Source organism: Myodes glareolus, chromosome 16 (assembly GCF_982192425.1).
Source record: "Myodes glareolus chromosome 16, mMyoGla1.1, whole genome shotgun sequence".
Lineage (NCBI taxonomy): Eukaryota > Metazoa > Chordata > Mammalia > Rodentia > Cricetidae > Myodes > Myodes glareolus.
The window spans coordinates 2,990,456-3,017,675 of NC_142041.1; the positions used below are offsets into that span (position 1 = coordinate 2,990,456).

General features: G+C 43.3%; 1 protein-coding gene across 1 annotated transcript; it reads left to right on the top strand.

Annotated features, from left to right (window-relative positions):
• Positions 1-700: 700 nt before the first annotated feature.
• Positions 701-27,220, top strand: Decr1 (2,4-dienoyl-CoA reductase 1). Its single transcript, XM_048420080.3, has 10 exons — positions 701-859; positions 13,448-13,650; positions 15,478-15,535; positions 15,661-15,747; positions 17,090-17,237; positions 22,598-22,697; positions 24,292-24,364; positions 26,114-26,260; positions 26,683-26,745; positions 26,840-27,220. The coding sequence occupies exons 1-10, from the start codon at positions 791-793 to the stop codon at positions 26,897-26,899; spliced, it is 1,008 nt and encodes a 335-aa protein (XP_048276037.2). The 5' UTR covers positions 701-790; the 3' UTR covers positions 26,900-27,220.

Sequence of the window (27,220 nt, forward strand, 5' to 3'; positions counted from 1 at the left end):
ACATTCTTAGGCTCTGTGTGGAGACCCATATTCTAAACTTCCCAGAAGATAATGACGCAATCATTTCATTGAGAGTTTCTGGTCAAAAATTAAGATGGACAATTGTCCCCTTCATTAATAGTTATTCCAAATGGGGCTGTCAATCATCTGGCCAGGGCTGCCCTTCTCCCCCTGAAAGATGACTTTTTAGAGACTTTGGAAAGTACTATATAGCCTACTTTAAAATGTCAGTACGGCGGTCTTTTTTTTTTTTTTAACACTGTTTATTTTCATCCATGAGCATCTCTTTAGACATGGGAACGCAGCTAACTGGTAACAGTGGTGGGGTCATTGCTGAGATAAACCTGACTATGTGGCCACTGGAACTGTTTCAGGCCTGAAATACGGGAGACTTGCAGCTTGAATTCTGCAAACAGAATTTACCATTCTGAGGGGGACCTTGGAAGACAAGAATGTTGAAAGAAATGTGGGTAGTGGAGGCTAGCTCAGGAGATTTCAGAGGTGAGCATTGAAGAAGAGACATTCATTTGATTTGGGGTGTGTGTGGAAAGAATATGGGTTCATTCTACCTATGCGCTTAGCACTTGAGGGGCTGGCTGGTCCTGAGCCCATTCCCGGGTGGACAAAATTCTCTAGTTGGAGAGAACAGGACAAAGCACGGAGCAGAGCCCTGACGCCCCAGCGAACTGCCCTCTCTGGCCACACCGCCTGTGGTTGCAGCCCGGTCCCCGCCCCGACCGATACTTCCGGACCGGGCGGGCCCTGCGGCGGGGGCAATTTTGCTGGAGACATGGCGCTGCTGGGCCGTGCGGTCTTCGCTCGGGTGTCCTTCCTACCCCGCGATCCCGGTCCTCTGAGGGTAAGGCAGGGCGGGGTGGGTGAGGGCCAGGTTCGCTTCCACAGGCGAAGGGTCCCGGGTGCTAGAAAGTGAGAAGAGCGGGGTTCCCGGGAACCGGGAGTTGGAAAGAACGTGGGTGCCCCAGGGCAGGGAAGTGGGGAAAGTCAGGGTTCCCCGGACACAGGCAGATGAAACAGGGCTGGGGCCTTGGGGTGCAGGGAGGTGAGAGGTGCCAAGGAGAGCTGTGCGGGGACAGGGGGTTCCAGGACGTGGGGGCGATGTGAGGAGAGAAGAGAGGGCTCTAGGGACGCAGCAAAGGGAAAGGAGAGAAGCCCCGGGGTCCCTGGACACAGGAAGATGAGGGGGTGAAGAAACAAAAACCAAACAGACAGAGACAGGAACCTCCCAAAAAGGAACTTTGATTTGTAAATAAGCCGGGAATGGGACAGAAGTAGGCTGGGTGATCTCTGGTTTGTCCAGTGTTAGGAGGGACAAATCGGAGGTGATTTTCGAAGGAGTCCTTTGACCTTTTACCCAGTTGGCAAGCCTTTCGTGAAAGCTAGCCTGAAGGGCCTAGCTGTCAGTGCGGTGGGTAGGGAGGAGAGTAGGTTAGCCGGTTGGTTCCCTTGCTGAAGAAGCTTCCCCTGAGTGGTGTTAGCCTTTCACAAGCCCCCGATCCCCACCGCAGTGCCTTGTTTTTGTGGGTTGTGATAGGAATAACTTCATTTGTATAATGAATTTCACAAAGCAAATGCACATAAAAGATGAAATAAAAGTCAAAACCTTGTGGAGGTTGGTTCTCACCCTCTACCATTGAATCCCAGGATCTATTTGTCAGGTTTAGGCCCTTTCCCCCCAAATAAACCAGCATAATTTGAAAAACTCAAAACCTAAGCCACGTTCAGAATCACTTTCTAGCCGTGTGGAATCCACTTCTGTTTCGCTCGTCAACGTTTTCCCACCAAGTCTGCAAGGCAAATAAAATAAAAGTGAAGAAACTGTGGAGGAAAAGGACGAGGAAGAAAAAAAAAAATAAGCAGAATTTCAAGGCAATCCTTGCCTTTAACTAGGTTAAAAATCAAGCTAAAAAGCAGAATTTCCTTATCCACGTACAAAAGTCAGGCCGCCGCTTGTTAACCTCATACTCCCTTTGAGAGCGACAGACTGACCTGTAGTGTTCGCTTTAGAAAATTGTGGGGTGGTGTGAAAGACCAGAGTACTGGGGGGCAGCAAGGTGGGGACGGCCAGGAGCCCCAGGGGTGCAGAGAAGCAAGGAGGGAGAGTGGGGGGGAGAATTAGGCGGGAAGAGGCTCCAAAAGTGAAGAGGGAGTAGGTGTGCTGATTTCTTCAACTCCGGGAACCATCTGGAAAATGGTCTGTGCGCTGCTAGCGTTGTGTTTAAAGACAACACAGTATTATAAAGATCAACAGAACCCCAGCATTCCCTTCCCGAGAACACGATCCTTTTTGTTCCCTCAGTGATATTGTTAGGATTTCAGCACCCGGAGTCACAGACCAGAAGTCCAGCAAGTGGGAGGCAGAATCAAGCGGATCTCTGTGAGTTTGAGGCCAATCTGGTTCACACAGTGAGAGACAGCTAGTGCTGCAGAAAACAAAAAAACAAAAAAAACCCTGTCTCAAAACAAAGCAAAGCAAGCAAGCACCCCCCCAGGTTCTGAGTTAATAGAGGTGCCTGTCTCCTCGACACATGAAGGCTGAAGTTTGAAAGTTTGAATCCTGTGGGAAAGGAATGACAACATCTGTGGATTGGCAGCTGCCAAGAAACATCATGCTTTTGAGAGTAAAACCAAGATATTATATCGCTCCAACCTTTTGTGTGAGAGAAATGTTTCCATTGCCACAAGCACTATCTGTGAACACTATTTTAGACTGAACCTTGACCTAGGTGGGCCTCAATTCAGTCCGATGAATAGCTTGGCTTAGGGCTGTGTCTTTGAGATCAAAAAAGAAAAAAAAAAGGGGGGGCCTTGCTCTTAGTTTTTGTTTCATTCTCCAGAGAAAACATTTAATTTAATCATTTGTTTACCATGAAATGTCATTGTTGGACTCTCCTTGGAGAGACTTGAAAGGCAAGCATACATTCAGTATGGAAATAGATTCATTTATGTTTATGGAGTTTCATTTATGTTTATGGAGAACATAGATTCATTTATGTTTATGTTTATGGAGTGATGGTTAGTAACTCATAATCAGGCTTTGAAATATGTTTGGTGCAAGGAGAGTGGGTGTAACAAAGAATTAGAAGAAGGCAGTGCCGTTGTGTCTTGTAGTAAGGTTAAATTTCCTCAGTGAAAGTGTAAAAATTGTTCATGGTTGTAGACTCCTGTTCATTGGTGCTGACTGCATGGCCTTTAGCTTTCAGAGTGAACACAGTAGGAGCATGTAACCCAAGTGATTGTGCACAGCACAGGGCCTGGCACAGAGTGAACACGGGAGGAGCATGCAACCCAAGTGATTGTGCACAGCACAGGGCCTGGCACAGAGTGAACACGGGAGGAGCATGCAACCCGAGTGATTGTGCACAGCACAGGGCCTGGCACAGAGTGGACACGGGAGGAGCATGTAACCTGAGTGATTGTGCACAGCACAGGGCCTGGCACAGAGTGAACATGGGAGGAGCATGCAACCCGAGTGATTGTGCACAGCACAGGGCCCGGCACAGAGTGGACATGGGAGGAGCATGCAACCTGAGTGATTGTGCACAGCACAGGGCCCGGCACAGAGTGAACACGGGAGGGGCATGTAACCCGAGTGATTGTGCACAGCACAGGGCCCGGCACAGAGTGAACACGGGAGGAGCATGTAACCCGAGTGATTGTGTACAGCATGTAGTGGAACTGGAAAATGTGTCATGTGGTTCACACCAAACATGTGTGAGAAGTGATAATGAGTTACCAGCAGCTCCAAGAGACTGAAAACCAGGTGTATTACAATGCATGGATGAACAAAACTGCACACAGGCAGAGAAGGCTGCCTGGAGGAGGAGGGACCTGGAACTGGCTTTTGAATCAGAAGTCAGATTGTTTCAGGCCAGTGATTTCAACCTCGGGCTGGAGTGGCGGCTCAGGGGTGGAGAGTGCTTGCTCCTTGGAGGACTGGTTTGTTTTCCCAGCACTGACACTGGTGGTCAGAACCACCTGTAAGTACAGCTCCAGGGGACCTGACACCCGCTTCTGTCTTTGGTGGGAACCTGTCCTGTCTTAGTTACTGTTCTCCTGCTGTGAAGAGACACCATGACCAAGCCAGCTCATAAAAGAAAGCGTTTAATTGGGGGCTTGCTGACAGTTTTAGAGGTTAATCCATTATTATCATGGCAGGCATGGTGCTGGAGAGGTAGATGAGAGTTCTTCATCTGGGCCCACAGTCAGAGAGAGAGAGAGAGAGAGAGAGAGAGAGAGAGAGAGAGAGAGAACTTGTCATTGGCTTTTGAAACCACACTAACTCTGACAAAGGCCACACCTCCTAATCCTTACACTCCTTTCAAATAGTTAGTGATGATTAAGCATTCAAATATCTGAGCCTGTAGGTGCCATTCTTAGTCTAACGACCACAGCACCTGAACAAATTTATGTGTTGTGTGAGGTTTCTGTCCCGCCCAGTTCCCGCAGTCGTTAAGTCCCAAAGACATCGCACAGAGGTCTACATAGTTATAAACTGATTGGCCCATTATCTCAGGCTCTTCTTATTAACTCATTCTTATAACTTGTATTAGCCCATTATTCTTGTTTATGTTAGCCATGTGGCTCTGTTGCTTTTTCGGCAAGGTAGTCACATCTTGCTTCCTCTGCGGCTGGGTAGACTCCAGACTGAGACTTCCTTATTCCCCAAATTCTTATTGCCCCACCTCTATTTCCTGCGTCCCACCTATATTTCCTGCCTGGCTACTGGCCAATCAGTGTTTATTTAAAATATAATTGACAGGGTACAGACTGTTGTCCTACCGCATGTACATATAAACACATACTTAAATAAAAAAACGTAAGAAGGTAGTTTCAGCCTGAAGAATAGTATGCATCAACAAGGGAAAGGTTTTTGACCATTCCTGCAAATTCAGATGATCTGATGTGGTGCAGTTTGTGCCGTAGGATGTGGAAAGAGGTACAGGAAGGTCCTGATCTTGGTCTACGGACATAGTGGTAAGATCCAGACCCTGTTAGAGATCAGTGTCCTTGATGTTGGGGAGCTTCAGAAGAAATAACTGCTTGGCCCATTAGCTCTAACTTCTTATTGGCTAACTCTTACATCTGAATTGAACCCATCTATTAATCTATGCATCACCACGAGGTGGTGGCCTACCAGCAAAGTTTCAGCATGTCTGTCTCCAGAGAGTCCATGGTGTCTCTCTGACTCTGCTCTTCTCTCTCCCAGCATTCAGTTCTGTCTTCCCCGCTTACCTAAGTTGTGCCCTATCAACAGGCCAAGGCAGTTTCTTTATTCATTAATGGTAATCACAGCACACAGAGGGACTCCCACATCTCCTGTGTTAGTTCACTTGAGGGAGGTGCCAGCACTCTGGGGCTGGGCTAGAACGATGGTAGGAAGCAATTCATGAAAGAACGGGAGGCAGTGAGCTGTCGTTTTTTTTGGGGGGGTGGGAAGCTCAGCCCTTCTTTTCCTGAGAGTCAGTTTAAAGGGTGATATTGCGGGGTGAGGGCCCAGAGGACTGACGGTGCTGTGTGAAGCTGGTTCCTCTTCACTTTGTGTAGCTCGGAAAGCCATTGGAGCAGCCAAGGAGAAAAGGATTGTGGTCCTTTCCTGAGACCCCAGGAGAGCCACACTGAGAGGACTGGGGTGAGCAGATGCTGGAGGCTGGAGTCTGTAAAAAGATAGCACAGAGACAGCCGCCAGCATCTGAACAACGTGGGATATGAGCAGTAGATGGAGGAGAGGCAGTGTGAGCCCAGACACATTCCCCATTGCTGGTAGGAGGAAACAGCGCTGCCCTTTCCTTTCGACCTGACTTTATTTCTCCCATTGTAAACACATGCTAAGCCTTAGGTATCCCCACCACAGATCCACAGGCACGCTGGATGCAGCCCTGACCCCTCCTACCGATAGCAATATCCTACCTGCATTCTATGCCATCCTGTAACATACACCAAGGTTTAATATACTGTATATGTTTCTCTTAATTTGTTCATCCCTTTCCCCAAAATTTAATCTCACCAAGGATAGAATAGTGCATCTTTTCTTTTTTTTGGCCACTGCTATGTTGTCATTGCCTAGAATAGTTTAGGCCAGGGGTTCTGATTGTTGGTTCAATAATGAGAGCCATGTTACTCTTGGCTGAAGTAATAAGGAGTCAAGAACAGATGTCTCAAGGGAAGGCAGGAATGAATGACTCCAGTGGAGCATGCTCCCTAATTCGTCTCTGTTTCATCTTCCTTCTGTATGCGGCACCGGGAAACATCTTGGTCTGCCTGTAACTGCAGGCAGATAAGAGCTGTAATAACGGCGGAAGCACACCCTGGTGTACGGAGTAATGGCTTTCCCCAGGACTTTGGTTCGTTGCTATGAGATGTCTCATTACTCAGAAATGAAATTTCTGCTTTGCTCCTGGCAATTGCATGATTCAGCCTAACCTTTGGAGCCTGGAGTCCAGCAATGCATTTTCTTGTATGTCCAGGCTAGTTGCTGTGGCAACAAAATCTGAGCTCCCCAGAAGCTCAGCCTCCTGGCACTCCGTTATAAATGATAGAATGGGTAGGGATGCTCAGGTGATGCACACAGTTACAGAGTGTGCTTCACCTAGCCTGTGCAGAGCTGGCAGGGGGGTCACAGAGTTTGGGTCATTTTGTTCTTTACGTTTGTAGGGTCATGGTTGGCATTCGGGGTGCTGGGGCAGTTCTTACTCTCTAAGAACCTTGCTTTCTACATCGGAACATGCAGAAGAGCGGCCCTTCCTGCTAAGAACTGTAGGTGCTTTACTGAAAAGGTTGTCTGGACACTAAAAGGACGTGTGGCTGGCACAGACAAGCATGTTTTAGCAACAGGACAGAAATTGCAAGCATTGGTGAAGGTATCATTATATACAGACAATACAGGGAAGCATAAAGTGCTTTGGAAGCATAAAGTTACACATTTTCACATCTTTTGAAATATAACGTTGGTCAGTTTTACCAAACTGATGTTATATGACAGTGAGCAATCTGTACAAACTCCTACTTCGGTGTGAATCTGAGTAAGAGTAAATTGCCTCTAAAATTACTAACCTGATACAAATGAGCAGACACTCAGCCCCTGCCCCTCTCCCTGAATAAACCATGGCAGAAGTTCATTGTCTACCATGGAACTCATAGCCAAGTGGTAAGGATAGAGTACTTCAAATAAGGTGGCATCTTTACGAACTGTTTCTGTGTTGCTTGTTTTAGCATGACTTCCAGCTCAGACCTTCCTGTATTGTGTGCTTGCACGCATGATTCAATTGTTTGTTAGATACTTGAATGAAATACCATCTAATGAGTGTGGAATGCTCAAGCAGTATTACCCTGTGTTCTTGTTAGTTAGTCTACGTCTGAGAGTTGACTACAATGAATAGTTCCTTGTGGATTGGCCCAGAAGCTTTTGGGTTAGGGTCAACATAGGAAGATAGCCTCTAATGAAAAATACAGAGGAGATTCTGCATCGCTGTCTTTGCGCCCTTCTCTTAACACAGGATGCTTTAACCTGTTGGTATTCAACAGGCGTTGCTGAGCAATTGGACAAACTTTGGCAATGTTTGCCTTCAGCGTGTCTTTGTATCCTTCTTTCAGGGGGTAGTAGGTCCATGCTTTATGAATGGCTTTGGCTATTTTGAGCCTGCTGTAGTTCCATATCAATTTTAAGAACGTCTCATCAACTTTTGTAGAAAGTAAAATAGGATATAATTTGCTTTCAATGCTGGCACTAGAACTCAAGACCTTGAGCATGCTAGGCAAATGCTCTACCACTGAACTACACCTTTTGCTCCTTAATGCTTGTCTTTGAACAGAATGCCCCTTCTTCACTATCTACCTAAAAAGTGGATAAAATTTTGCAAGTCAAGTAACTCCATCTAAGGGTATTACATGTAACATTGTGATCTGTGTTGCCAAATTGTTCTCCAGAGAAGCAGGCACCAGTGGGGAGGGAAATGTTGACACTTTCACCTGGTTTTGACTGGCGATTCTACTAAGTTGAAAGAGTAGTTCAGGTTATAGAGAAAGTAGAGCAAAGGCTAGGCGGTGAAAGTTCTTGGAAAGCTTCAGCAATAGTAAGGATGGATTTTATTGTTGGAGCTGGAATGAAATAGTTTCACAAAAGCAAGCTGGCTTCAAAGACCTGAGTACAGTCCCCAGAACCCATGTAAAACTGGGTCAGGTAACCCATACAATCCCAGTGTTGGGGAGGCTGGGGTGGGAGAACTCCTAGGATATGCTGGCCATCCAATCTAGCCCAAGCAACAATTTACAGGTCAATGATGGACCCTGTTCCAAAGAACATAGTGGACAGCAACTGAGGAATGATATTCAGAGCTGATCTCTAGCACGCATGTGTACATTCTCCCTCAAATTCATACACACACACACACACACACACACACACACACACACACACACGAGAGAGAGGCAAAATTGAAGTGTGTCATTTTGTCTTTTTGATTCTAGATGTGTCAATGCTTGTAAGGTATGCAGCTTGATTGTGGAGGCTTAAACAACAGCCGTGATGTTGGCGGCGAAATAGCCGATAATTAAATATCGAGCCATTCAGTCTCACAACTTCCCTGTGAAAATCTACTGCTTGATGAATTTTACAGATTTGAAACTGAGTTTTTCTGAAGTAATCTAACATGTTTAAATATTATTTTTAAAAGATATTTTACATCGATTGCCAGAAGCTTATTTGTGGTGCAAAAAGTAAAACAGCACCAATAACGTCCTCTACAAAAATCTCAAATTTGTCTCACTCTTTCTTGTATTGATGCTAAGGTTTTGTTTAGACAAGGGGTCATCTCTCAAATGCCCCAGAGCCTTGAAGGCCCTGTAAATGAAAACAGCCACCCAGTGAAAGGGACACACTTAGCCTGTAAGACTGGAGTCTGGACAGACAGCAAAACTTACCACAGGTAGGCGTGGATCAGGGTTGTACCTACTCATGTCGTCTTTGTATGACTTCTGAGTTCTACGTGAATTCATCTTGATGTTGACTCAAAGTTTCGAGACTTGATGCTAGCTTCATTTGGCCTAAGATTACCAACACATGTCTATTTTAGTTAACCTACTTACTTTAGGCTAGCAAAAATCATTAAACAATTTAGGTATGAATCTCATCCATGGTTTTTAATTCCTTAGGGAAAGGACAAAGACAATACTTTTTCAGAATTGCTGCTTGAGGATAAGTGTGATCAGCCCTGGTGTACACACTGGGTGTGATCAGCCCTGGTGTACCCACTGGGTGTGATCAGCCCTGGTGTACACACTGGGTGTGATGCCCTGGTGTACACACTGGGTGTGATGCCCTGGTGTACACACTGGGTGTGATGCCCTGGTGTACACACTGGGTGTGATCAGCCCTGGTGTACACACTGGGTGTGATCAGCCCTGGTGTACACACTGGGTGTGATCAGCCCTGGTGTACCCACTGGGTGTGATCAGCCCTGGTGTACCCACTGGGTGTGATCAGCCCTGGTGTACCCACTGGGTGTGATCAGCCCTGGTGTACACACTGGGTGTGATGCCCTGGTGTATACACTGGGTGTGATGCCCTGGTGTACACACTGGGTGTGATCAGCCCTGGTGTACACACTGGGTGTGATCAGCCCTGGTGTACACACTGGGTGTGATGCCCTGGTGTACACACTGGGTGTGATCAGCCCTGGTGTACACACTGGGTGTGATCAGCCCTGGTGTACACACTGGGTGTGATCAGCCCTGGTGTACACACTGGGTGTGATCAGCCCTGGTGTACCCATTGGGTGTGATACGGGAGGCTGATGAGTACAGCAGTGGGAGGAGGTGAGAACCGATCTCCCTAAGACAGATTTAGAGCTCAAACTAATAAGTTGGCATTTCTGAAATATGAAGACTTTAGGAAGTTTTTAAAAGTTCAAGACACCAAAGATCTACAAGGAAACCAATGCTGATGAGAAAGGTATTATTTGTAAGTTAAGAAAAAAACACTTCAATTCTAAATAAGTCACATGTAGAAAAATCACAATGCAAGATTTGAAGATCATTCAAGGCCTATTTATGTCCCATCCATTTTTCATAATTCAGAAGGAAGTGGCCAGATGCAGGTTTGAGTTCTTTAGGGCTTTGCCTTGTAGAAAGGCACGGTCACACCGTGGTCCTGTGAGACCCAGTCCCCTTGTGAGTCTCAATAGACAACTTGTGGTCAGGCCAAGAGGTGGCCGACTTCATGCTGATACCATGCTGTCAGTCATCAGAGGATGGTGTCAATTACAATAGCAAGTCAGTGTTTTCCCTCACAGTGGTGGGAAAGGAATTCATAAGATTATTATCAATCAGGTCATGTGATTTACTAAGACACGCTTCATTAACACAGTAGGATGACTGTGATCAAACAAAACCCTTTTGCCTCTGTATGCTTGCTTTGCCAGTTAGAAGGCTGATCAAATGCTTCTAAATATATTTTAGGTGCTTTTATAAAAATAATTAATTATCCTTCACAAAGCTTAAAATTTCCTCTACAAATTAATCCCCAAATAAATAAAAATTCATGGGAGAGCCTTTCGAACACTGCAGTACATTTTCTCATTATTCCCAGATAGTGACAAATTTGCCAGCCCACTTGTGCCGATTTCCTGATGCGTCATCTTAATGGGGTTATTGTGGAGGTGGATGGAAGTCTTAAGCAAATGTGCCATTTAGGAAGAGAAAGATAACTGCAGGTTGCTTGGATCGTTCTGTCACAGCAGAAAGATCCAGCGGGGAAAAGCGAACATTGTCAATGTGATGATAGAATTATGATGAAGAAGATGAGACATCACCAGATTTGCAGACGTTGATGTTGGGTGATGATTTTCCCTGATTATGAAATAAGATCATACTTGCTCAGTAGATTTTAGAAAAGAAAAGTTATTCATAACCCCATCCCTTAGTGATAATAACCAACTACAAGGGTACTCTGAAGCTAGACATATCTTGGGTTTGAGTTGTTTTTACTTCCTCTTATTTTATTTATTATAGACTTATTACTTTTTATCTAAGTTTTATTTATGCATTGTGTGACTGTATGCCATGTTTTAGGGGTGCTCATGAGGAGACAATTGCTTGGAGTTGGGGTTACAGACAGTTATGAGCCGAAGGATGTTGGGTGCTGGAACTGAACTTAGGGTCTTTGGGAGTCCAGTAAAGGAACTTAACTACTGAGTAATCTCTCAAGCTCCCTTACTATTATTTTAAAAAGTAGATCATTTGGCCTTTTAGAGTATCAGCCTCTTAATCTGCAAAATGAGTAAGACAGCAGAATCTACACGGTAGCTGTTGTCTATATTACACGGTAACTGTTGTCTACAGAATCTACATGGTAGCTGTTGTCTACAGAATCTACACGGTAGCTGTTGTCTACAGAATCTACATGGTAGCTGTTGTCTACAGAATCTACACGGTAGCTGTTGTCTACAGAATCTACACGGTAGCTCTTGTCTACAGAATCTACATGGTGGCTCTTGTCTACAGAATCTACACGGTAGTTCTTGTCTACAGAATCTACACGGTAGCTCTTGTCTACAGAATCTACACGGTAGCTCTTGTCTACAGAATCTACACTGTAGCTGTTGTCTGTGTCCTAATCGCATTTTTATGGCGACTAGGAGGCTTCAGACTTGCTATGTATTTGAAGATGACCCTGAACTTTTAATTCTTAAGCCTCCACCTCTGTGATACCACCAGTGTGCACTATCAAACCCAGTGTTTTGTATAGTGCTGGGCATTGAATCCAGGGATTTACACAAACAAGGCAGTGCTCTGATAACGGAGCTACCTACATCCTCACCCCCAAACACTGATTCTTATTTGTAATTAAGAAAATTATAAATATTAATACAAGATATATTAATATAATAGCATATCGACTTAATATCACATCGTAAGTGCTGTCCTGTATAAATTCAGTTGAATTTACTTTAGTCTGCTCACAATTCTGAATTATTTCTTTGGAGGTAAATCTGTAGATACCGTGGGTCAACTGATTGCAGCTGTTTCGTGCAGAAAGACGCCAGCAGGCAACGATAGATCTAGAATTTTGGTCTTGCCAACAAGGCCTGTCTGATGGAGAAATATCATATCCCTCTCTGGTGTATTAGTGAATCCTAAGAGAAACTTAGAGGGAAGCCAGAGGAGTGTGCCAGGGTGTTATAGAAGCAGGCTCCAGAGCCTGCCAGCCTGTGTTTGAGTTTGGTCCTGCAACTTTGCCAATGTTTATAGCCTCTGTGAGTCTTTGCTAGGCAATGGGGTAAAAGTAATACCCATTTCAAGTCCAGTGTTTACATGGTTTGTAATCTAACTGTAGACCATAGTAATCACTAAATGATGCTTGATTTTTCTGTATGTGTTTTTTAAAAATTTGTTTTTATTTTCTGTTCATTAACGTTTTGCCTGCATGTATGTCTGTGTGAGGGTGTCAGAAACCATGGAATTAGAGTTACAGACAGATGTAAGACGGGAATTAAACCCGGGTCCTTTGGAAGAGAAACCAGTGCTCTTAACCACTCGAGCCAAACTTAAAGTTTGTTTTTATAGTTGCAATGTGTGAGACTAGCAGTATTTTTCACAAGTATTTGGTTTTTAAACTGTGAAATATAAAACTAAGCAAAAGAAATATGTTTTGAGTTAATTTGAATTATTTATTTACCCTTCCTTTTAAATATAACTGAAGTAGGAATTTGAAAATAACCGTCTTTAGTAATTCAAAGACAGACTGTGTCTTGCATCTAAATTCTTTTCTTTTGGTTAATGGGTTGTTCTTGAACTTGTGATCCCCCTGCCTCAGCCTCCTAAATGGTCATGATTACAGGTGTGTACTACTTACCTGGCTCTTTTTGTTTTTCAAGACAGGGTTTTTCTGTGTAGTCCTGGCTGGCTTGGAACTCAGAGATCAGCCTGCCTCTGTCTCCTGAGTGCTGGGATTACAGATGTGTGCCACCCCTGCCTGGCAAGCTATCTGACTTTTATACTTGAATGTAAACATCACATCTGCAAAGATAATGCCACCACTTACTCCGGAGCACTGTGCACTGTCTACTGCGACTTCCTTTCTCTAAGTCCTGCTGTGCTTATTTCCCTTGTGAGGACTAGTGACATCCTAACAATGTTCCATGGAAACGCTTTAGTCGGCCTCATTTTATGAATGAAGAAACGGAGACCAAAGGAAGTTTAAAAACTTGCTTATGGTTATATGACTAAGGAATAATTTCTTTTATGTGTTGTTTCTGCCCTGGAGTCCATGATTTTTAAATCACCTTGTTATAGTACTTAATAATTATATTCACAAAGTATATTTATTCAGAAAACTTGTTTAAATGCAATAATGATGGAGAGTTAGAAGATTTCATCTCTTGTAAATATACAGGTATCAACTCACTTTTTTTTTTTTTTTTTTTTTTTTTAGTTTTTCAGTTATGGAACAAAAACACTGTATCAAAGTATTGATGCTCCCCAGTCTAAATTCTTCCAGCCCCGTTTAAAGCCCATGCTACCACCTAATACCTTTCAAGGAAAAGTGGCTTTCATTACCGGAGGAGGCACTGGCCTTGGGAAGGCAATGACAACTTTTCTGTCCAGCCTAGGTGCCCAGTGTGTGATAGCCAGCAGGTAAGTGTCACTTGAGGGTCTGTGAAGGAACCATCTGTGTCACAGTATTAAAAACAGTATTCCAGGGCTATTTGATTTCATCTTCTATAAAATATTCTGTAGATTGATTGAAAACATCTTCCTGAAAAAATCCAGTTGCAATTTGAGATGTAAAAATAGTAACAATTGGGAGACTGCTGTTTGCAGTTTTTGTTTTCTGAATATAAAGGCAAAGTTCAAAAGGACTACGTTGAGGTGGTTTTGATTTCTGTTGGGTTTCTTATCTTTCTTACTAATTCAGTTGGTGACTAACATCATACCAGAATAACGGATACAACCCTTAGGGTTGCTTTAACTTGCTTTAAATTTTAACAAGAATTTAATGCATATTATGGTGAACATAAAACCACACAGGCACAAGTTCTTATGCAGTTATATCCAGGTGCCATCTTTCTATGGACTCTTTGTTTAACTAGGCAAGGATGTGTTTCATTTGTTTAAGTTGTGGAATATTGCTATGTGAAAGTGTATTTCATCTGTTTATGCCGTTTTTGTTAAAAATGTAAAGATGTGTTTCATTTGTTTATGCTGCATTTGTTTAATTATGTAAATATGTATTATGCTTTCACCTGGCCTACCTAAGGCATCTGATTGGTTTAATAAAGAGCTGAATGGTCAGTAGCTAAGCCGAGAAAGGATAGGTGGGGATGGCAGGCAGAGATAACAGTAGGTGGAGAAATCTAGACTTGAGAGAAAAAGAAGAAGGAGAGAATGAGGGAGAGAGAGACGGACATGTCCTGGGCCAGAAGCCAGGAAGTCGACAGCCAGCCAACCATGGAGACAGCAGGAAAGTAAGCTATAAAGACAGAAAAGGAAAGAAGAAAAGAGAGAAAGAAAGAAGGAAGGAAGGTTAAAAGCCCCGAGGCAAAATGTACATGAAGAGAATGAAGAGAAACAGGTTCAGTTATAAGAGCTAGCTAGAAACTAGCCTAACCTAAGGCTGAGCATTCATAGCTAGTAATAAGTCTCCATGTCATGATTTGGGAGCTGGGTGGTGGCCCCAAAGAAAAAGTCTAGTATACCAGCTTAGTATGAAATATGACCCTTTAAGAACTTTGCCCAAGTAGTCACCTAAGTGACTTTTAGTATTTCATTCACAGATGTAAATTGGCTAGGACATTCATTATGTTCTTAAGGTAATATTTCTGAGAGTTTTAAAATACCTATTTAACTTTAATGATAAACAGTTCACATTCATGGTTTGTGTTTTGTGTTTCTTTCAAGGATATAAGATTGAACACAGGGTTATCAAAACTCATAAAATTAATCTGAAAACTGTGTGGACGATAACAGCAATAAAGTTCTTTGGTTGAAGAATGAACATAATGATTGTAATCAAGGAAACAATTTAAATGAATAAGTAAGCAGGTGTGACTGCACATACCTTAACCCTAGCCCACGGGAGGTCAAGGCAGGAGGATGAGGAATTCAAGGTCACTGTCTAGTGCGCAGAGAATTGGAGACTGGTCTGGACTTCCTGAGTTCCTGTTTCCAAACCAAACCAAAACAAACCAAAACAAAACCCTCCACATAATTCTAAATATAAATATGCTAAAGTTAGAACTAATTCTGTGAATTAGTTTCAGATATATGAAAATTATTTCAATTTAATTTTAAAAAGTGAAATCAACTTGATTTTCCTGTAAGTACAATTTTCACACTTTAACAGAAATGCTTTTTTATTAGAACTGCCACTTCTCTGTGTTCTTTAACTTAGGAACTTAAAAAGGAATGCATACTATGAGAGCTTTTTAGAACTCATGAGATGTTTCCTGTGTTTATTTCTAGGAATATTGATGTTTTGAAAGCTACTGCAGAAGAGATTTCTTCTCAAACTGGGAATAAGGTAGATGGAAAAGCAGCTCTTTAAATTTGATGTGCAGATGATAACATTTACAGTTTCTTTGTAGTTCTGGTTTAGGAAGCCTGGAAATGTCTGAGTTCTTTCTTCTGCTCTCATTCATTGTGCAGGTGCACGCAATCCGGTGTGATGTACGGGATCCTGAGATGGTGCACAACACCGTGCTGGAGCTGATCCAAGTGGCAGGGCTTCCTGATGTAAGCATCCAGGACAGAAGCTTTCCATAGCCCCTGAGAACACCACCAGGACACACAGAGGGAACGAGCTGTTCATGTCAGTGAGCCAGGGCGGGAAATGCCCGGACTTAAAGCAGAGCTAAGATTAAGAAGTGGACTGCTTTCCCTTCACCCTACAGGACTACCTAGAGAACACATTTATAATTGTAGAACAAACTTAATTTCACTTTATTTAATGAGAGTATGCAATAACGAGAGTGGAGTCATAGCTGATTAATTGGGCTTGCTTTACCCGATAACAATCAGTGTCCCTCAGTGGAGGAGATTGGCACAAGATGGGGAAGTCATGAGGAATCCCACATTTTTGCTATCTAGACCTTAGAGGTAATGACTACTTTGCTATTACTTGATTAGAGAAAAGCTTTTTCCTCCGATCATCTCAAAGAGAACACTTTTCTCTGATGAAAGCTACGCCAGAGAGCCCTGTAGTCCTGAAGCTACTGCAGAGCCCAGCAGACTGCTCCCTTGGAGAGAGGGAGTGACCACCAGCGAAGAAGTCCACTACTGGAAATTAGAGGACAGCGCAACTTAAAAGGCTTCGTTTTGGGGATTTCGTATGTGGTTGGAGGTTGGGATAGGAATTTCCTCTCCAGGAAGCCCACGCCGGCTTGAACTCCGTGTGTATCCCAGGCTGGCTTTTCATTTTCTCAGTACTCTTGTCTCATCTTTCCTAATGCTGTCTTTACCAGTCCGTACCAACACAGCCGCCTCAAAGGCCTCCTATGATTAGTGAAGCAAAGTGTAGTGTCTCTAGAGACTATGCTAATTTAAAGATAGGACTCAGGGATTCTGAGATTAGGAAATTACAGGTCGTTTCTACAGACTCAAGAAACATAAAACCACGTGAATCTCATGGGATTGCTTCGTCGCTGACTGGGATGTTCAGATATACTTCCTAATGCTTTGCTGTAGTCGGAGGCCACTTGTTCATTTCCTGGCTGCCCAGACCCAAAACAACCACACAGAAACTATGCTAACTGAAACACTGCTCAGCTTATTAGCGCAGGATTCTTATTAACTAACTCTTACATCTTAAATTAACCCATTCCTATTGTTTTGTATTTTACCATGAGGCTCGTGGCTTACCGGTAAGGTTTCAGGGAGGGTGTCTTTCTCCTTAGGCAGCTCCATGGCATGTCTGACTCTGCCTTCTTTTCTCCTCTATCTCTGCTTGGAATTCCTGTCTGGCTCTACTCTGTGCTGCCATAGGCCCAAAGCAGCTTCTTTACTAGCCAATGATAATAAAATATATTCACAGCACACAGAGGGAAATCCCACATCATTTTTGCTTTATTTATTTTAGGTGGTGATAAACAACGCAGCAGGAAACTTTGTCTCTCCCAGTGAAAGACTGTCTCCTAATGCTTGGAAGACCATAACTGACATTGTTCTCAATGGCACAGCCTATGTGACTCTAGAAATTGGGAAGCAGCTCATTAAAGCACAGAAAGGTATGTCTATCTATTCCTCCTGTGTTTATTGAGCACATTCTCAGCCGAGTCTGGGCTAAGCCCTGGCATCCCTGAAGGTGTAAACAGCCAGTCTGAACTTGCACACCTCACAGTTGCTAAGATCCATGTTTACCAGAGGTTGTGGTGTCAGTCATAGTGAATGCGGATTTCGAGGGATCCGGAAACTCCTAGATGGGAGTGATGGCTTCTTTCTGTAGCCAGTGGTTTTAGATCCAGAAATAAGATGCATTTCAGATTGGTTTTTAAATATGTACAAACAGAGAAAGAGGACCAAGAGTCAGGATCATTCCTGGATAGAGGCCTGGTGGAGGGGAAGGGCAGATGTGTTTAGAGACTAACAGAGAGTTCGGTGTGGACAGAGAAGAGGAGAGAGGAGAGAGGAAAGAGTTGTGGGAAGTGGCTTGACGCGTAACTGGGAAGGCTAGATGTCTGTCAGAGTTGTCTTGTGAAGAACAGTGATGTAATGAAAAATGGCACTGACTCCATTGTGGGCCGGGAGGTTTGGCGTATGGGAAGATGCTGTGGGTGGGAAGGCAGATGACGTCTCAAAACCGAGAGCAGCATGACTTACTAGAGGATGGGTGTTGACTGGGCTCAGCAGTTTTGATGAAGGTGACATCTTTGAGAATACAAACACTGGAGAGACCTAGAACACTGCCTAGAACACTGGATTTAAATGGATGTTATTAGAACATTTTTCTCATAACCGTGAACCAGCTCCTTTATTAAAATTTATAACTATATAATAGAACATGTGTAATGCCTGTATATATAAACAAACACAAACTTGGGGCAGGGGGAGGAAATTGCTAGAGGTAGACAGGGTGCTTTGTTTACTAGGTTCTTACCATGACTTCATGTAGCCGGCCTTGGACGATACGCCCTCTGAAGCAGAGGTGTACAGGATTGTGCCGCTGAATAATTTGGCCTCAGAACTTGAAGCTTGAGGCTTCTTCTCAGAGTAGGTAGAACACACGACCAAGGCCCAGGGCTGTAATGGCTGGAGTGGTGGAGGGGATGAGAATGTTATATCTGACCTCTGTCCCCTCTCTGGTTTGGAAATTTTTGTTTTGTCTATGAGGTTCAATTTCTTCTCCCTAGTGTGGGTAATTTGCAAACTGGCTTGAGCAGGGGTGAGCAAAGAAACAGAACAGTGAACAGGATTATAGAAAGGCCCAGCTTTTTAGAAGATGCTAATATGCTCCATCCTTTCCCCAGCAGCCAGCGCAACCCTCACTCCGCATTTCTTTTGTAGCAAAGTGGACGCGGTTTGGATGAGGAATTTTGGGACTCTATTATTTTATTTACTGATTTATTTTTTCCCCGAGAGAGACTTGAGAGGAGAGATGGGGTTGTGGACTGACTGCGTGCCTGCTCTTACTTTTTTTCTCCCCTGTCTTGTTGACTCTGTGTGTTTCTTTTCTCTCTACTTCCTGATCCTCTCCCTCTTCTCCTTCTGTAGGTCCTCCATGTTTGACTCTCTCTGTTTCTTTCTGTCCCCACGATCACGTTCTTTCTCTGCTTCATGATCTTTTATCTCTTCCCTTGCTCATCTTTGGGATCCTTAGTTTTCTGACTGACTCAGTCCTCATCATTGTCTTTCATTTTAACACAGACTTCCGTCTATTTTTACCCATCACGCTGGATTAAAATTCTATGGGCTTCATTATAAATGTATTAGGTGAGACTTTTTAAAAGATGGAAGCCCATTTCTGTCTTTCCAAGACTCCTGTCAGTTGAGGCAGTGTGCTAAAGCTTGGTACTGTGGGTCTAACCTGGTACTGAATGAGCAGTTGAAGCTCCCAAGAGCTCATGATCTCAAGCATAGCAATTTGGGTAAGCCTGGATGTCGGTTCAGGAGGGAAGCAATGCATATAATCCTCCACCAAAAGTATGTAGGCAATCCAACACCTAGGAAGACAACCTAGGGATGTCATGGGGTAGTTGTCTACTGATGAAGAAGGCACTAGCTTTGGGTGTGCTGTGGCTTCCTAAGGGGCAGAAGGGGGCACAGCAGGTGGTTGAGGGTCAAGACCAGAGTAGCTGGAGTTGGCAGAACAGCTGGTGGTAATGCCAAGTTTACAACTATGAATAAAACAAACAAACAAAAAAACCGAAAACTGCACCTAGCGTGTCTTATCCCCATATTGTACCTGCGCCATTAGATCTCCCCCCTCTTTGTCTTTCCCACAAGGAGATTTTGGAGACAAGCTTATTTTCAGAGATCTGAGAGACCGAGTTTGATTTGTCAGAACTGTGAGAGTGGCTGACATAACCCTGCTTTTTCACATGCTGGGTGGGACACTCCATCACCCTCCTCCACCCCGTGCTCTCTGAGCTGAGCTGCATGTTGTTTCTGTTCTCACATATGTTGACAGAAAGAAACTTTGTGTGGAGGAGAACTGACAGAAGTGTGCTTCAAAATGATTTCTTTGTGGTCCTTCAATTTTAAACCCCCTTCCCTCTTTCCTCCCGGAGTTTGGAGACACTGTCTTATTAGGTAGCCCAGGCTATCCTGCAACTCTTGCTCAACTTGAAAGTGTGGGGATTACAGGTGTGCACCCCCATACCCCACTTATAAATACAGAGAGTAATTTGTAAGAATATTTGTAAGAATAATTGAAATGTTTTGTAAAACATTCAAGTATATTTTATTCATTTATAATACTAAACTTACATCTTCTTCCTATCTAGTGTTCTATGTAAGTAGAAAATCTGTTTCCTCTTGCAACTTTCTGTTCCCTCATGTTACTGAGACTCTACTATGCCCCAGATGCAGTTACTACTTATGTGTATGGTGTCATTTTCACTCTTAAGTTTATACAGTCAATTTAAGAAATAACCCTGCACACTTACCATTTCTGGTATGTAATTCTTTAGACCGTCTGGATTTCTGTCTAATATTAATTTTATTTAGCCTCAAGGCTTTCTTTAAATTCCTTCTGATTCCAAATAGGGGCTATGAATCCTCTCTGCATTGGTGTATCAGAAGACAGCACCTTCAGTTCAAGGATAAGATTTTTGATTCAGAATCTTAAAGGTGTCACTGTCTTTCGTGTGGTCCCTGACGAGGGCTGGGTGAGGACAGTTACCTTTGTGGCCTTCCTTGCCCTCTCCTAGGAGTTTGTTGGTTCCTGTTATAGTTTCTGCCTTCAATTTATCCCTCTTGGCATTTGTTTGCCTCCTCGGAATTCCACTTTCTAGTTTTTACAAAATTTGATTATTTCAGTCTACGATCTTTCTTTCAGAACTCCGGTTGCACGTACGTCATGCTAGAGGGTCCCACAGCCACCTGACATTCTGGTCTTTTGTCTGTTTTCAGCTGTTCCCCTGTGACCTTCATATTGCATAGTTTTTATTGCCTTGTTTTCACGGACGATCTTCTACAGCTGAGTACACTGATTTAATTTTAACATTTCAGATATTACACGTTTTCTATAGATGTTGTTCCTATTTTTATATTTTAAATTACTTTTAGAATTTCATTTATTTATTTGTGTTTGAGTATACATGTTGTAGGAGAGGCCACTTGTTTATTTCCTGGCTGCCCAGATTTCCAAAATAATCACACAGAAACTATATTAATTAAATCACTGCCTGGCCCATTAGCACTAGCTTCTTATTGGCTAATTCTTACATCTTAATTTAACCTATTTCTATTAATCTGTGTATTGCCAAGAGGCTGTGGCTTATGAGGTAAAGTTCCGATGTCTGTCTCTGGTGGGGGCTACATGGCTTCTTTCTGATTCCACCCTCTTCCTCCCAGCATTCAGTTTAGTTTTCCCTGCCTAGCTCTAGTCTACCCTATTACAGGCTTAAGACAGTTTCTTTATTAACCAATGGTATTCACAGCATCCACATCATATACACATGTTTTTACATGTGGTGGACGTGGTCTGTAATGAGTACATGGGGTCAGAGGCCAACGTTCAGAACCAGTTTTTCTCTCTTTCTTTGGTGTGGTTTGCAGGGCTTGAACTCTCGTTCTCAGGTTTGGCAACAGACTCCTTTACCCAAAGGCCCATGTTTAGTCTTCTTTACACTCCTTTAACATGCTTTCTTTTAAATCTTGTATCAAGTTAGTAACACTGTTATAAAGGTGCTTGTGCGCTGTTTGTATCTTCTGGTAATTTTTGTGCTCCTTCCATTGTTTTTCCTCACATTTCTAACCTGGTGTAAGTTTTAAGCTTTTCTTTGGAGAATGTTGAGCCTTCCTTTAGGAAGCAGTCGCTCCATGTACACGATCATTCTACAACTCATCTTTGAAGTTCATGTGGGTGGATGTGATTCCTCTTCCTTTGGGGCTAACTTGGTCCTTAGGTGTGATTTCCCTGAGCTGACTGCAGAAAGTCTTGGCTGTTCATTAGGTTGCCTATCACCCCCGTGTCTCCCAACTCTCTGTGAGGTCTCCAGACACCGTTCCACTCACAGCTGCACTGGCAGTGGCTCTTGGCCAGATTCCATGGCTGCTTCCCCTCAGTACACACCCCGAGGAGCATCAGTGCACTCTCAGGGAGACTCTAGGAAAAGCAACTGGGCCCTGTTCCCCTGTACATTCCTTCTCAGAGTTGCTTCTTACTCCGGAATTCTGAGCTGATGCTAGGCTTATCACGTTGGGACAACAGTCCTTCTCTACTGCCGTAAGGTGTCTGGCAATGACAGTACCAGTATCAGTCTCTTGAATAGTTTTTAGGATGTTTATATGAGTCTGCTGTAGCTAGAGGCAGAAGTCCTTGATAACTTTATTTTAGTTCTGATCTCCTCATATTGAAGTAGTGCTTGGCTATGGGATGAGTCTCTTGAATTTGGGTCTCTGATTGACATGCCAGGCACATGTGAGTGTAGACCAGCCACCCCAAAGCCAGTCAGATCAGGAGCAAGATGTCACACTTCTCTGAGGCTACTCTTTCAAGGAGAAGGACTAGTGACTTAAAGACAAGAATAAGCCTTCTGACTTTTGTGACACCTTTTTGCGCAGAACCTGGTTTTGGTCCGCTGTGGGTCTTTGATAGGGACTGATGTAGCTGCATTGTTGGTAACGTGATAGGGACTGATGTAGCTGCATTGTTGGTAACATGAAAGGGACTGATGTAGCTGCATTGTTGGTAACGTGATAGGGACTGATGTAGCTGCATTGTTGGTAACATGTTAGGGACCGATGTAGCTGCATTGTTGGTAACATGAAAGGGACTGATGTAGCTGCATTGTTGGTGACGTGATAGGGACTGATGTAGCTGCATTGTTGGTGACGTGATAGGGACTGATATAGCTGCATTGTTGGTGACGTGATAGGGACTGATGTAGCTGCATTGTTGGTAACGTGCCCTTTCACTCCCCAGGAGCCGCATTTCTTGCTATCACTACCATCTATGCTGAGAGCGGATCAGGCTTCGTAATGCCAAGTTCTTCAGCTAAATCAGGCGTGGAAGCCATGAATAAGTGAGCATTACTGTGTTAATTGTGTTGCTGAAAATAGCTCAAAGTTCTCAGGTCTCCGTCCGGAAAAAGGTAAAAGAGGCTGATTTGGAGCAGACCGTGTTTGACCACATGTTCCCGTGCCACAGAACTGGTTTTCCTGACCTGGATTCTAACCGATGCTCTCGGACTATCTTAATAGGCATCCTGTAGTTTTATGAAGCTCACCGACTTTTATCTGTTGCAAAGTTACAGTGTCTTAAAGTCGTTAAAATGTTACACACATTTTCCTTTTATAAACTTCTCAGGAGGGAATGTTTTCCTGAGTTTTCTACCAAAACCAGCTGCACTTCTGAGCAATCAATATATTGTGCTCACGGGCACTGCAAACTCCATGACTGACGAGGCTTCTCATTTTCACAGGGTCATGGTAAGAGGATGCAAATTTGCCATTATATGAAACACATCGAGGGGTTGTGTGTTGAAACTGGGTTTCTTTACACAGCCCCCTGTGCTGGAACTCACTCTGTAGACCAGGCTGGCATCACAGAGATCCACCTGCCTCCCGAGTGCTGAGAGTAAAGGTGTGCACCACCACTGCCTGTCCACATAAAACATCTTAACGTGTAGTTCTTAGCTACATTTTGGCTCTATTATGTGTCCTTGTCTGCTTTGGCCCATCCCCCTTCTTTCCTTCTGTCTTCCCTTCCTTGTCTGCATTATTTCTATCTTTTAAGGTAACTTAAATCTTCTTTTGCAACCATGTTAAGTACATATACGTACAAATATACACTCAAAACATACCATCTATCAAATATGATCATGTTAAACAGTAGACTGTTAAGTGTATATCTAAACAGGCCACCACAAGGTCCCATGTTTGCTCTTGGGATTGCGTTTTGGTTTAAGGCATTCAAGGTTTTGTTTGAGTCTTATTTCCTTTGAGGTTCGGTAACAGTTATGGTAAAGCCTAGTTAAACAAGGCTGTGTTAATCCTTTAAACCTGAGTAATCTATGTCTTCCTCAGGTGATAAACCTGTGATGCCACCTGCAGACACTGTGATCCAGTGCATAAGCTGTAAAGAAAAGCAATGGCTTTTGTAAATGTAAATACTGCAGACAGTGGTGAGAATGAGCCCAAAGCTCTCATGTAAACCCAACAGACTTTGAACTCATAGAAATCCACCTACCTGTGTCTCCCAAGTGCTGGGATTAAAGGCCTGTGTCACTATGCCTGGCTTATTAGATCTCTTGTTGTAATCTGCAGATGGTAGGTGTAGCGACTAAGGACATTAAGACGTTAAGTGTTAAGTTGTGTAGTAGAGAAGGTAAGGATGCAGCCATGGCCTAGACTCCCAGAGGCCGACAGGTTACCAGGGTGACGCCGAGGAAAGGTTCAGTCTTTCTGGGCCTCAGTTTCCTGCCTATTTGTGACATTCTTCCCTGTGGGTGTGCGATTCCTGGCCAGCAGTGAAGGTGCGGTGTAGTCCTGGGTAGTCTTGTTTGAACACACAACACAGTAGTTTACAGTGTACTTTGTTTGACTTTTAGGAGTCTTGGAGCTCCATGGGGGTAAATATGAAATGCAACTTACTATTTCATCTCCTTTGGTTTTTAGGTCTCTTGCAGCTGAGTGGGGGAGATATGGGATGCGATTCAATATAATTCAGCCGGGGCCCATAAAAACCAAAGTAAGTTTTATTTGACATATTATAACACTGTGATTGATTAAAGAGTCTAACAGTGGTGGATGCATTCTGACTGCTGTGTGGGGACTTTCCAGGGATGCCTGGGTCAGAAGCTCTTGTAGGGAAGGAGTGAGTGGGAAGTGGGACTGGAATGTATATAATATAATATAGTATTAATATTAACATATACTATTTTATATTATATACATAATGTATAATTTATATGTTATATACTATTATATATTACATATAATATATATATATGTCTAATAAGACTAATGGGAAAATAACTGAAAGACAAAGCACACAGTTCACATTGCCTCTGCTGCACACGATCCCAGAAGAACTAGAATCCTAAAGTCACAGAGGCCTCTCTGCTGCAGTCCAGTGACAAGGAGACTTCATCTGCTTCATGCATTTATTTGCCTTGTATTTCTTGATTATTTTTTAATTTTTGGATTTATTCAGTTTTACTTTGTGTGTGTCTGCCTGCGTGTACATCTGTGTACCACTCACATGCTTGGTGCCATAGAGGTCAGAAGAGGGTAGTTAAGTCCCTGGGGCTGTAGTTAGGGGTAACTGTGAACCTGTAGGAGCTTCATTGAGCCGGGTCCTCTGTAGGAGCAGCAAGAGCGCTTAACTGCTGAGCCATCTCTTCGGCCCCTACATTGAATTTTTTGCTCCCCCCCCCCCCCCCCCCCCCCGTATACAAAGGTATTGTGAGAGCTTTTGTGTCAGAGCGCTTCCCAAGAAGAGAAGTTTGGAGTGGAGACATGGGGATAGGGGTTACACCCTATGTTAAAGAGAGAAAAAGCTGAAGCCCAGAACTTTCCTGGTGAGATAGGATGGAATGTGCGTTGCCTTAGTTGGTGCTAGTCTCTGCTGCTTTGCCTTGGGAGACCTGCAGGCTCACCGGGTCCCTCTAGGGGGAGCCCTCCCATCTGTGTTAGGAGGAAATCCATCGCGTAGATGCAGGTCTAGAAGAGAAGGAACTGTCATTTTTATGAGTCTGTGAACACCAAGCTCACCTTTCCGAGTTCCATACCTCAGACACAGAGTAGAGGCTCGCTAATGTAATTACCACTTCCTTTTTCTCAGATGGAGTTGGGGTTAGTAGCTTTTGTTTTACCTATTCTATTAGAGAAGAAAGGAAGTTCTATTTGAACATTTTGTATTTGAATCACTTTTTTTGAATTTACTCAATGAAATAACAATCCCACTCACTCCACCGCACAGAGTAATCTCAGAGTTCTTTTGGGTGTATTGTTTGGTCACTTGATTTTTTTAAAAAATAATAAATTTATTTTTATGTGCATTTGTGTGAAGGTGTCAGATCCCCTGGAACTGGAGTTACAGTTGTGAGCTGCCATGTGAGTGTTGGGAATTGATCCAGGGTCATCTGAAAGACCAGTCAGTGCTCTTAACTGCTGAGCCATCTCTCCAGGCCCTGCTCATTTGATTTTTAGGAATGACTTGCTGAGATAGGAGAAATGAAAAACTCACATAATGCATTCTTGATAGATATTTTTCTTTTAAAGGGTACATTCAGGTAAAATGACCAGTTTTGACAGACAGTAACTGTGGAAGACCTTGGTGACATTCTTTTTACAGCGTCTAAGGTGTGAATAACACGCTATAGTACAAGCTGTATTTTATATAAAATTGAGAAATTAAAGACATCTACACACACGCACACACACAAACACACACTTGCAGACACACACTAACTTTTCTTTCTTTTTTATTGCTCAGGGTGCCTTTAGTCGTTTGGACCCAACTGGGAGATTTGAGAAAGAAATGATCGAAAGAATTCCCTGTGGTCGGCTGGGGACTGTGGAGGAACTTGCAAACCTAGCCACTTTCCTGTGCAGTGATTATGCATCTTGGATTAATGGGGCAGTAAGCATTGTTGTGTGTCTTTACTTTTGGGGGTGTGTCGGGAGCCCTATTTTGGAATCAGACTTAATAATGCTAAATATAAATATGATTTAAAAATATCTAGTTAGCTATAAATCAGATAAAATATTTATGCATTATTCATCTTAAACATTCCTTCCTTCCTTCCTTGATATATTAATTTTATTAAGTTCAAGTTGCCTCAGGGGATATTGTTTAAAGATGATGTTTAAATTAGGTCAAATTTTGTGGACAGAGCATTCTAGTCAGAACAAATAGATTGAGATTATACTTCAGATTTTTCATTTGAAATTTGAGCTTTGATTGAAGCTACCCAAGAGACTTCATTAATTTAGGGTTTGAGGGTGGATGATGGCTGGGAGATTTCTCAAAAGGCATGAAAGGGTTTGTGGTATCTCTTTCAGGTCATTAGATTTGATGGTGGAGAGGAAGTATTCCTGTCAGGTGAATTCAACTCTCTCAAGAAGGTAATGCATTTGGTTCATATATGACTACAAGCCAGGATACCGGGCTTTACATTGTGTGTAGAGCCGATGAAATTAACATCTTTCCCTCCCTCAGGTCACCAAGGAGGAGTGGGACATGATTGAAGGGCTCATCAGGAAGACAAAAGGCTCCTAGGATGGTTTCGCCTTCACCTGGGACAAGAGGAACATGAAGACGAGGCAGAAGGACCACTTGTTTTCAGGGTTCATAAATGTTCACTTAGATGATTTGTGTAGTTCCAGGGATCAAACTCAGGGAGTCTGGTATGCGCGAGTGTTACCTCTGAGCTGCACCTGAGCGCTCATAAGTGGTTGGACAGTCATTGAGTACACGCGATGTGCCAGATCAGGGGTGGCCACTGTGTACTGAAGGATAACATGGGCAGGGTTTCTTTTCTTTGAAACAAAATGATAGAAACAAAAAGGAGAAGGAGTAAAGATTTCTTTTCTAAAATTA

Coding starts and splice junctions, on each gene's coding strand:
- Decr1 (XM_048420080.3), top strand. CDS start 791: ATGGCGCTGCTGGGCCGTGCGGTCTTCGCTCGGGTGTCCTTCCTACCC. Junction 17,238..22,597: donor GCTCATTAAAGCACAGAAAG/GTATGTCTATCT, acceptor TTCACTCCCCAG/GAGCCGCATTTCTTGCTATC. Junction 22,698..24,291: donor GGCGTGGAAGCCATGAATAA/GTGAGCATTACT, acceptor TTTGGTTTTTAG/GTCTCTTGCAGCTGAGTGGG.